This window comes from Podarcis raffonei, chromosome 10, assembly GCF_027172205.1.
Source record: "Podarcis raffonei isolate rPodRaf1 chromosome 10, rPodRaf1.pri, whole genome shotgun sequence".
NCBI classification, from domain to species: Eukaryota; Metazoa; Chordata; class Lepidosauria; order Squamata; family Lacertidae; genus Podarcis; species Podarcis raffonei.
In genome coordinates, this window is record NC_070611.1 from 29,244,778 (window position 1) to 29,257,400 (window position 12,623).

The following is a 12,623-nucleotide window of genomic DNA, read 5'->3' on the forward strand; positions in this document are numbered from 1 at the left end:
GACAGAAGGCAACTACCCCCTCTTATGCAGTGAAATATAGCACGGATCTGAATTGAAAGCCAATACAATCAAGAAGTCAAATGCTCTCGGAAAATGACAGCCTATTGGATGTACTGCAAGGCTTTCCATCATTCTTCACATATTGGTTGGCTATGTCAAAGCTGAAGGGTGAAACTTATTCGCCGATGCCCTCCAACTAAAGTTTGAGAAGTAGCAGCCAAACTGCACGGAGAAGGCAGTAGGCTGATCTTGCCAGTGCCGCAACGGGCTCTTGGCAAAGCACACTCCATCACTTTCTCTGTAGGACTGTATGAGATACAGGACTACTGAAAAAGTGCAAATTTTCATATAGAAATATAGAGGCAAGCCCCTATTTATGCAGAGGTTATGTTCCAAGGCACTGTGCGCATCAGTGAAATCGCGCATATTTGAAACACCACTGAAAAAGCCTGCAAACGCCCTGCTCCACACTTGTTGAAATATATTTGGAGTCGAGAGTGGATTTCATGCTCTTTATTCAGCTCATAGTGGTGAGGAGGAATGAAAGTTCCCCCAAAGTATCTGCTTTATACACACTATGTACACAATGGGCTGCACGTGATTGGCTAATTCCGGAATTCTCCTGTAGGCCAATCAGGTTGTGGATTCACTTCCATCTGGAGCTGGATTGGGTGGCTCCTGCAGACCAATCAGACTGCTGCATTCTGAATCCTATTGTTCTAGGACCAATCAGACGGCTGCATTTTGGATCCTATTGTTCTAGGATCAATCAGACTGCTGCATTTTGGATCCTATTCAACTCAGTACATAACACTTGTCCTGCCTCCATGCCACTCTAATATTATAAGAGAAGGCAAGGAACATGTCCCAATCCACTTTCTCCCCACCACACATGATCTTATAACACCTCCACCAAAAAAAGTGTTTCTCTTCAAAAACTCGCACCATTTGTAATCATGATTTCTTCAGTCATAACGCTGAGGAGTTGATTAATGGGTTGGGAGTTACCAGAGTTCTTATCATGACACATATTGCATCCCATTCTCATAGAGGCTGTCTGTGTTATGAACCCTCCATGCATATCTAATGGTGGATGGCTTTGAAAGCAGGTGGGGTAATGGCAAGAGAACCCCTCTCCTTCCACCACTCTCAGAAATTTATTGTGTCCAGACAGGGAAACCTTTCCTGAAACTTTTTAAAAAATAAATAAATAAATCAGAGAATAACTTAGGACTGAAACCACACTTACAAAGGAGATTGTCATGGACATACACTTTTAATGAAACAAAGGAAGTGGCCCTCATATTGCCAAAGTATAACAGAAACCAGGTGAGCATCATTCATCTCACATCCACTTCTCAACTACAGGACCAAGGGAAGCCTACAGAGCAGGAGTCAAGCTTGTCCACATTCACAAAAAGTGCCTTTTCCCCAATTCAGAGATTTCCATTCAAGCACAAAAGTACAGAATGGAGAGAGTGAGAGCCTGCTTCTGTGCAGAGAAAAGAGCGTAATGTGCAGAATCTGTTGTCACGCTTCACAAGTGCAGAATTAAGTACCGGACACGGAATTTCTGCATGCTAGAAATCTGCGGATATGTTTGTTTACAGCAACATAGAATGGAATGCAGGTGGTGAGGGCAGGATGGGGTTTTACTGCCCAACATAGACCTGAGAGCGGCAGAAACAGAATTATGCAACAGATGCATGTGCAAATTAGCTTCATTTCCCTAACCGATGCAGGCCACAGACTCCAGCACTTCTCAACACATTGTTTGGGGTATCCTGCTTCAGATTCTGGATTTTTCTTATTAGAACATATGCCACGCCGGTAATGGCAGTCTTGCCCCAGAGTCAAGCTACAAAGGTGCCAGCTGCACTCCTATCCTGCTCCAACTCATCGGAGGGATTAGTAGTAGAGAAAGGAAGAAAGAGAGGCTGCCAGATATGGAGACAAAAAAGAAGTCCGTCTGCTTTCCAAAATAAGCCAAACGTGCTCTGGGAACGGGAAAATCTGACACAACGATGGCAGGCAGCCCAATGCTACACCCATTTCGAGGAGCAGTTATAAAAGCTCACTCAGTTCAATTCCCAGCCCGTATTTACCTTCCTCCCAATTGAAAAGGCCACTAGTCGGACTGGGTTGATACAAGCCATGCAGTTTTGAGCAGAGCGGGGCTAATATTCTGCTCAAGACAACACTGACACAGGAAAGGTACACACACACACACACACACACCTAGGCAAGAAGGAGGTCAAAGGACAATTCTACATATCTGTTCCAAGAATGGGACAACATTGAGTTCAAAATGTTATCTATTATGAAAAACTAGCCTGTTATTCCAGGCAACAGCCAAAGAAAATCCACATGCAGCGGGTGCTTCTATAGTTTTCTTTAGGATGCCCTGATCTCTGGCGGCAAAGTGAATTAAATAGCTTCGTAGAAGCTCTCTCTTTCTCTGGAACAGATCCTCGTCTGGGAAAACACTGTGTGCATTCATCATCCTTAAGATACTCATGGAAAAGTCAAGCAAGGTACAAGCAAGTCAAGCTACGACACAGGTGCCATTATTTAGACTGCTACAGTGCACTCTACATGGGTCTGCCCTTGAAGGTGGTTTGAAAGTTGCAGGTAGTGTAAAATGCTACCGCCCAAGTCTTACTGGGTCTGGCACCTTGCAATCATATAACACCAGGCTTCAAAGATCCACATTGGTTGGCATCAACTATTGACCCCAATTCAGGGTTTGGGTCTGAATTGAAACCCCAAATGACTTGAGGCCCAGTTATTCAAAGCAGTGACAACCCATCCATTTTAACCTGTCCACCCCTTTAAGGGGAGGTGTGGGGATGTATGTGCAAGAGAGAGAGGTCTATTACTTGTTGAAAGGCCTTTATAGGAACAGCACCCAATTTGTGCAATGTGCTCATCCTAGAGTTCCAACTGGCACCAACACTGTTCAACATTAGGGCAACTGTATCAGTCTTGCCTAGATCTCAGACAAGAGACACACTGTGTTTAACTGTGTTTCGGATAGTGTATTTTGTTTCACTATTTTTTATTGTTTAGCCTATTTATTGCTGTAACCTGCCTTGGGAGGTCATAGGACAAAGGGAATACAGTCGTACCTTGGTTTTCAAACAGCTTAGTTCTCAAACGTTTTGGCTCCCGAACACCGCAAACCCGGAAGAGTGTTCCGGTGTGCGAACGTTTTTGGGAAGCCAAATGTCCAATCAGAAGCCGCACTTTGGTTTTTGAAAGTTTTGGAAGTCAAACGGACTTCCAGAACGGATTCCGTTGGACTTCCAAGGTACGACTGTATATATAGACATTTAAAATAAATCAATAAATCTCAAGAATGTTGACCATAGTAGCAAGTTCTGGATGGAAGACCCAATTCTCTTTCATTGTGGGGGGTTTTTTGGGTGGACAGGTGATCAGACACCTGTGAAAGATGCTGACAATCCAGGTCATTCATCCCAAACTCTCATCACTCAAGTCTCAAAGACTGCAATATTGTGTTGTATGCTAGTAACACGCGTTTTAAGAGAACCCTGTGTTCACTGTATGTGGTCCTTCAAATATTTAAGGAATGCAAATAAGCAAATATTTTAAATATCTGTGTTAAGGGATACAGAATATGGCTATTGATAGTCAGCACAACCATTTATAGCAGTTTAAATCCAGAATCCCCAGTACTGTAGGGTGTGGGGGACTGCATTCATTCCGTGCTAATTTCTTCCAAAACAGTTTTGAATTAAATAATTAAATTCTCATTTGTCAATAGTTGAGTGCATAAAAATGAATGGGACTGTGCTGAACCAAAATCTTTTATGGCTAAATTTTAAGTCAAGCAAGGCAACACATTAGTATTTCCTTTAAAATTCCCCCATGAGGTCTAAGAGAGGACATATCTACAAGTACTAGTCAAATAGAAGATGTGGGTACTCTGCCTTGAAAGTAATGCTCACTTTTCAGCATTCCCAAAAAAAAAACTCCCTAAAAGAGGGTACCTACACTGCCAAATAACTGCACTGATTATCTACCCCAGGGGTCAGCAACCTAAGGCCCATGGGCTGGTAGTGGCCCACAGGGCTCGTCTATCTGGCCCAGGACAACCCCTGCCGCCCCCTACTCTTACCGGCACGGGGACCGACTTCCGGGTTGATGGCGCCTGTGTGCATGCGCACAGGCACTCCTCCAACCCAGATGTGTGCTGGAAATAGCATGTGTGCATGCATGTGGCATGGAGAAGCACCCATGCGCACATGCACAAGCTATTTCCGGCGTACATACAGGTCAGAGGAGCGCCGGAAATAGCGTGTGTGCACATGCTCCGGCCCATCCACCAATGGACAGAGCGTAGACCGGCCCATCGTCCAGTAAGCTTGTCGACCCCTGATCTACACAAATGCCCAGCTCTGGGAACCGGAAGCTGGGTATATTTTTGCCTAGCAAAGGTCCCTTGTGAATTGGTGGTTGGGCAATCCAGAAGACAACTCACAGAAGAATTCAGTGTGGCCTCCCCTCAACTAAGTGGGGTACAGCTTTGTCATTTGATAAGCAGAAAAGCCATTTGCCATTTTAATTTTTATTTTGAAAAATCACCAGCATCTATTTTTGCAGAATCGTGGAGTTGGAAAAGAGACCATTTAGTCAAGCCCCCTTCCTCTATCTGCAATGCAGGATGTTTCTATAGCATCTCTGTCAGATGGCCACCCATCCTCTTCTTAAATATGCATAGCAAAGGAGATCCCAGAAATTCCTGAAGCAGTCTGAGGAAGCCTCACCTAATATTTAGCCAAAATCCGTTCTCCTGCAATTGCCACTCGTTGGTTCCAGTTTTGTTCTCTGGAGCAAGAAAGAACAAGTCTGTTCCATCTTCTACTATTCAAACACCACTGTCATATCTCTCTTAATCTTCCCTTCTCCAGACTAAATATACCCAGCTTTTTCAACAATTCTTCATAGGATTTACAGTGGCACCTCGGGTTACATCCGCTTCAGGTTACATATGCTTCAGGTTACAGACTCCACTAACCCAGAAATAGTACCTCGGGTTAAGAACTTTGCTTCAGGATGAGAACAGAAATCGTGCTCCGGCGGTGTGGCGGCAGCAGGAGGCCCCATTAGCTAAAGTGGTGCTTCAGGTTAAGAACAGTTTCAGGTTAAGTGCGGACCTCCAGAACGAATTAAGTACTTAACCTGAGGTACCACTGTAGTTTACATACCCCCCCCCATGCCACCCTAGTCCTCTGGACACATTCCTGTTTATGTAGTAGCCAAACAGAGCACAGATTGACCAATGCAGAATAGAAAGAACCTGCAATCTCGATGATACTGCTTCTGTTAACATACCCTAAGATTGTCTTGGTTTTTTTAAATAAAATCTGAGCATAAAACAATCGCTCAGAACAGCAGACAATACGTGCTGAGTACAATTCACTGCAGAACTTCCTAGGCACACAAGGTAAAAACTTAAAGCCTCAAACTTATACAAGGGTTACTCTTGTATAAAAGTGGGGGGGGAGGGACATTGCCATAATGCAGCCACACTGATTCATAAGATGTCTCTTCCAAAGTGCACAACCTCAAAATCACTTCCAACTTGCTAGATACTAACTTGGCACAACATATGGAAAATTTAAGTTCTGCGATGTCAGGAATTTCACAGTACAATCCCATACATGTCTACTCAATATTAAGCACCGTCGATTACAACAGTTCCTACTTCCAGGTAAGCAGGTACAGGATCACAGCCTCAGCCATTCCTGCAGATTCCAAGCCGTGAGCTCTGGAAGAATCAGCTTCATCCTGGCAGGCCACAGGGTCGATTCTGCTTTGCAGGGGGTTTTGTGTGCCTGTGTGTGGCGGGGAACAGTTAGCTTGCAGAATGTAGAGCGAACATCCCTGATTACATACTCAACTGCCACCTGATCCCTGTCCTTTGCCTTTATTTTATTTTGTGCTCATCCCAAAGTTGGGCCCATGCTGTGCTGACCTAAAGGTGGCTTTCATGTCAAAGCAGCCATAATAAATTGCTACTATTTCTAATTCCAGTCATTCTCTGCAGAGGTCAGGAGGTGGGTGGTACATACACTTGTAACCTCAGCCGAGTTCTGTTGAGCATAATCAGAAGCCTTCGGAGGCCATTCAGAGGCACTGTGTGAGTTTCAAAGGACAATGGTAACAAGACACCTCTTCTCAAGCAGCCCAACTGTGCCGCATAACAATTCCACATCTTTTCAGAAAGCACCTTAAAAGAAATGTGTACTTTTATTTTATTTATAAGGGGGGGAAAACACACCATACACACAACCAAAATCAAATAAAGATCTTTATATTTGGCTGGCTGGCTAAACTAACATAAACTCTCAACTTCAAGATTGTGAGACTTGACTTTTGAAGTCTTTTCACAGCTGCAGAGGAATATTTTTAGGTTTTCCTGAGCTGCAGTGACACTTCCTTGGAATGTAAAAAGTAGAGGACACAACAGAAAGCCGTGGTGGCTGGTGCTGATTGAGACATGGTAGAGTGGAAAACAGGGAAACCAACAGTGGATGAAGCCAGCACCAAACGAAAGGCATAGCCAAGCAATTCAAGTTTTGTCCCTCATCTTCCTCCTTGTGGTGTTCTGTTGCAAGGGCAACTCTGGGAAGGAAGCCAATAGGCAATGCTATTCACTGGATTGGTCATAAATAATGAGGCAAATATTTGAGGCCTTGCTAAGGGCAGATTGAGGTTGGTGGGGCAATGTCCCATTTGCACTAATGGAGCAGCTTCCACTAGCAGAGATAAATACAGGGCTACCTCGGGTTACAGATGCTTCAGGTTACAGACGCTTTAGGTTACAGACTCCACTAACCCAGAAATAGTATCTCGGGTTAAGAACTTTGCTTCAGGATGAGAACAGAAATTGTGCGGCGACCGCGTGGTGGCAGCGGGAGGCCCCATTAGCTAAAGTGGTACCTCAGGTTAAGAACAGTTTCAGGTTAAGAACGGACCTCCAGAACAAATTAAGTTCTTGACCCGAAGTATCACTGTAATAATACTAATACTACTACTAAAGGTAAAGGTAAAGGGACCCCTGACCATTAGGTCCAGTCATGAATGACTCTAGGGTTGCGGCACTCATCTCGTTTATTGGCCGAGGGAGCCGGCATACAGCTTCTGGGTCATGTGGCCAGCATGACTAAGCCACTTCTGGCGAACCAGAGCAGCGCATGGAAACACCATTTACCTTCCCGCCGGAGCGGTATCTATTTATCTACTTGCACTTTGACGTGCTTTCGAACTGCTAGGTGGGCAGGAGCAGGGACCGAGCAACGGGAGCTCACCCCGTCGTGGGGATTCAAACCACCGACCACCCATCTGACTGTGCTGCCCCAGCCACTCTGATGGCTTCCAACAAATCAAAACATCAAACATTAAAAACTTCCATATACAGAGCTGTCTTCAGATGTATTCTTAAAGTTGTATAGTTATTTATCTCCTTGACATCTGATGGGAGGGCATTCCACAGGGCAGGCGCCACTACTGAGAACGCCCTCTGCCTGGTTCCCTGTAACCTCACTTCTCACAATGAGGGGAACTGCCAGAAAGCCCTTGGACCTCAGTGTCCAGGCTGAACAATGGGGCTGGGAGACGCTCTTTCAGGAATACAGAAGATCTAGCCTTGTTCTTCAGAGCCCATGTGATAAGATTTCATGGTATGGCAATTTGTAAGTCGTTCATTCACAAGAGAGCTTTATATATATATATATATAAATGATTCTGTGCATGAAAATGGTAAGGTAAAGACACTACATGAGGACCTTAACATAGTCAAAAATAAATGAGTGAATTGATCTTAAAAATCTTGATTAACTTGCACAACAGCTCAGGCTGAATGATAGGGGTGGAGACCTTAGAAACCGAACTTTTACGCCACAAGTTGATATTTTACCTATGGAATTCTATAGTAATTGGCTGTTGTTAATTTTATGGACCAGCTCTCCACTTCTTCTTCTTTCCCCCCCATAAACCATCTGCCTTTCCTTTTCAGTTCTCTCCTCCACCCAGCCTAATCTATAAGAAAGCCACACCAATATCAAATGTCATCCAGCTCTTTCTCATATAGGAGCAGAGCAGACACAGCGGCTGCAACCAGCTGACTTAGCTGACCTAGGCTCAGAGTAAAAACAGCAGGATAATAAGTCACCAGATGTAAGCAATTGAATACTGATCACTTTCATTAACTGAACGGCTTCCCAAAATTTACCATATTATTTTAACCCTTTAGCGTCCTCTACCAACAGACACCGTGCAACTTGTACTTAGGTAAGTACAGATTTTCACTGTTAGAAAAAACGAGACAACCGTGAAGCAATCGAATGGCACTTCCAAATCACACAAAGAACAACATTTTTTACTTACTAAGGATCAGAAAACTTAAGACTGAGAAGTTCTTACAAACATTCCATTTCACAGGAGCAAAAGGTTATGAGTTGGAAAGTTGCCAAATTCTTGAGAAAAGGGAAATTATTGTGTTCAATATTCAGAATTGGATGTTCAATTCTGCTTTTCTGAATTTCTAGCTAAATATACAGACCTAGAATTTTAAAAACAAAAATATGGATCATTAGAAAAAGGTAAAAGTCTTGACAAAGAGGTGCTCTGTTCAAACACTCAATTCAACTGGTGCGAGTTCAGCCTTTTTTTTTTAAAAAAAAGAAGTACTTCATGTATGCAGATCCATATGTTCTGTTGGACTGAAGTCTGCATGTTTCCCATAATCTCTATCTATGACATATTTTTGGAAGAAGCCGCTCTACGAAAGCCAGCAACCAACTCCAGGCAAGCAGCAGCATAGGAAGCTAACTTACACAAAGTCAGAATGTTGACTCCCAGTCACAGACTATACAAGTGTAGGCCTGGTTTGCACACAATGCTAAACCATAGTTTAGCTCTACATGCACGAGTTAGAATGAGCCCAAGCACACCCAACCCTCCCCTCTACTCCCACGCAACTAGAAGGACTTCTGCAATATTTAGTTTCACTTGTTATGAATCCTAGAAAGTGAAATTAAGCTGTACTGAAGTGCTTTTCCTAGTGGTCCAGAAAGGAGAGGGAAGTGTGCATATTCAAGGTTTCATTCACTGGAGCTCATTTTATCTTGTCGGCATAGTGTTAAATCATGGTTAAACATTATGTTTTCAAATATGAATAAAAATATTTTTAAAATCGACTTACAGAGTCAGGAGAGTGATGTTTGCTGAAACAGGTCCCAAATTTGGTATGGCTTCAAATTCATTACTGTTTAGTTTTCTGTCAACATTAAAAAAAACCCCAAAAACACAAGTCAGCTGACACAGAAACAAGAGCCGATTGGTATTTGCTGATTTCCCCTTGACCATTTTAACCCATCGCACTAACTTAAAGTAGCCTCCCCAAAGGGAAGTGGGGACAACCTACAGCAACACTGACTTACAGATACCCTCTGAAACACCACCCCCCTGGTAAGTTATAGCCTCATTTCACATTGTATAATTTTGTGCCCATGCATCGCTATGAATACCACCACTCAAAATCATTTAAAGGAATGTATCTTACATCATGCATATTATAGTCAAACAGAAGAACATGCAGCCACTTACATTTCTCGTAGTTTACCAAGGTGACTCAAGGAACTAGGCTTGATTGAAGACAATTTATTGTGGCTCAGATCTCTACAAGGATACAAGAAGAAAAAAAGCTCTTGTGTCAACTTTCACCAATATCAGGTACATATCAAAGAGAACAAGCAAGTAGCTTGCACAGAAGGAAATTGGCTCATATATTGAAATATAACACATAAAATGCACACTGGTTTTGTTGTGCCTCTCCCCTCCATCTACAGATAACCTTGTTATTGTTCTTCTAAGGCAGGTGTGAGGAACTTGTGGCTCTCCATATGCTGTTGGACTTCAACTCCCATCGTCCCTTACCAGTGCCTTTTCATTCTCCACCATCTGATCCAGGGGTGAGGAACTTGTGACTTGCCCAACGTTTCAGGTCTACAAGTCCCATCACCCACAATCACTGGCCATGCTGACTGGGGAGTGTTGAAGGCCCACAGGAAGATACTTTTGCATCCGCTTAAGTTAGCTCAATTAATTGCCAATAAAACACCGTCACAGTTCTACATCTCCTATTCAGTATATGAGCCAAACTTTTTTTCCCCCCACCATAGAAGTCTAGGGGGCCAAAGACTGTTGTTATAGTCTTGCGACATCTGGCAAATCCAACATAAAGCTGTTGCTCAATTTATGGCTTTCACCTGGTAAGTCTAAATTTGCAAAGTCTAGGTATATTGACGGCTGGGTGGTACGGAAACCTCTCCTCTCCTGTGTTCACGTGTCTTTGCACCATTAATTCTCACACATAAAAATGTTAATGCAAGCCATATGTGAGTAGTGGAAAACAGGCCTGGATAAACACTCCAGCCTCAAGGCATCGACATTTCGAATGCAAAGCTGAACGAAACAGCCCCATCTGCCACAGATGTGTCTATCCTGCAGCATCCTAAGCCCGCTTCCTCGTGTGCATCAACCATAATGGATGGAGGCATAAGTCTTTCCAGGGCACCCTTGACGGAACTGAAGAGATGTAGGCCAACTAATTCAACAAGACTGAAACGGTGATCTGAATTAAGCTCACTTTAACACAGAGAGAGGCCTTTCTGCTGCCTTGCGCCTCAACTGGAATATTTGGCCTTGGCTCACAGGGATTAGAAGAAACTATGCAAACCCACAGCCAAAATACTATGAAGTCATGGCTGTTAAAAGTCTAATACATTACTGTTCATCCTGCATTAGACAAGAATCAGCAATTATTTCAACAAAGAGCTTTCAAAATCCTGCTGCAAAAAAGTGCTGTTTCCAACAACCTGCCTTTCTTCAGTTCACCTAAAAAGTAAGAAGGCAGGATGGGGGGGGGGAGAGAGAGACACCCTATGAAAATTTATTTAAAACATGCTTGTTTGCCTTAGGACCTACCAGACAGTATCAGACATGAGTGGATTTGTTCTGCTGTAGTTATAACATTGGGGTGAGGAAGGGGGGCGGGAGAGAGAAATCTGGCAGAGCCTTTAAACTATAAAAATCCTGCAATTACAACCACTGCTGTGCATGATCACCAAACTGGAGCCAGACACTTTCACTCAGAGCTCAAGCTCACCATCCATCTGGAGTCCATCAAGGCAACCATAAGCATAACAACATGCATTATGTTTCAGACTAAATTTGTGTTTTCTGACACTGCCGATATCCACAGATTTTCCATGCACTGTGCTGCTTTAAAACGGGGGGGGGGGGGAGAGAGATGCAAATATCCCTCAAAAGCCCTTAAGGTTTTCTTAAACCTGATTCGGAAAATTATGACTCCCATCCCAAAAAAATTACAACGTGCCTTTATTGCTCAACAGCTCAAATCAAACAATTACCAGCGCTTTAATAGGTCTTCTATTTATAGCAATTTTTTACACTATCTAGAATCATCAAGGAGAAGATGACTCTTTTGAAGAGATGAGCATTCCTGCAAAACTGCTAGAAACAGGATGGGAGCTAAAATAATTATATAATCCTTTCTCCCCTGATGTAATAGGTTTTTAAGTGTGCACATTTGTCTTTTTAAAAGGGCAGGAGCAACAAATACAATTTCTTAAACCAGTAGAAAAAATAATGTGAACAGACCTCCTCCTTATAATTTAGGAGCAGAAGCTGGAATCACAAAAGTGGTGGAAACACATTTTCCACTCCCAATTGCCTCCTCCCTCTTTGCCCTTCCCTTAAACCACAGTACATGGAAAGAAAAATCTCTACAGTGGTTTAAGCTTACTAGTAGCACTTTGAAACTTATAAGGCGGCTGGATTCAGGCATTTCAAGCGCAAGCTTCACTTTTGAAAGCAGAGCACATTTTAAAATGCCATGGTGTTGGTACAAACTCAAAAGTGCAGCTTGCACACTCTTCTCACCTTAGAAGTGGACTGCTGGCCTGAAAGCTTTTTCCTGCAAATGGAAAGCTCAGGAAGACCTTCTTGAGGGGAAAGCTTCTGCACATGAAACTTCTGGTGCAGTTTCGCTTTCAAAACAGAATTCCCCAATGCTCTCTCTGTGACGAATTATGAGAACCAAGTGTGTATAACATAAACTTAAAGGACATTTTAACAACCCTCTGCTAAAAGATAGCAATACTTGCTGCTTTAGTGTATAAATGCAGAATTTAAACTCATCAGTTAACATTCTTTTCAGTTCACAAATGAACAGAAATAAATATTTATCTAGAGTCGACACTTGAGTCTGATTGAGGGAGGGATTGACATTTTGGGGGGAGGTACATCAGATAAACAGAAGGGTGTTGTATGCTTTCTATCTCCCTTCTCTACTGCATTAGCAAGGAGGAGAGCATTTGCTTCCAGTTTCAACTAACTATGGTTTGTTGGTATGTGGGGATCTGGTTAGTCTTCAAACTATGGTTTAGTGTAGCAAGTCATGATCAGAAGAACCAAGGTTTGAACTCTGCTTATTTCCCAAAACTGTGGTTAAGGCAAACCACAGTTAACCTGGTTTCAGAAATATCGATAAACTTCAGTTAGTTAAAGCA

At 43.0% G+C, this 12,623-nt stretch overlaps 1 protein-coding gene across 1 annotated transcript in view; it reads right to left on the reverse strand.

Moving 5' to 3' along the window:
* LRIG3 (leucine rich repeats and immunoglobulin like domains 3) overlaps positions 1–12,623 on the reverse strand; it is a 53,317-nt gene that overhangs the window by 33,069 nt on the left and 7,625 nt on the right. Inside the window, exons 2-3 of the mRNA XM_053405262.1 lie at positions 9,637–9,708; positions 9,233–9,307 (exon numbers count right to left, since the gene is read on the reverse strand). Coding sequence (XP_053261237.1) covers positions 9,233–9,307; positions 9,637–9,708 — 147 coding nt within the window. The remainder of the gene's footprint in view (positions 1–9,232; positions 9,308–9,636; positions 9,709–12,623) is intronic.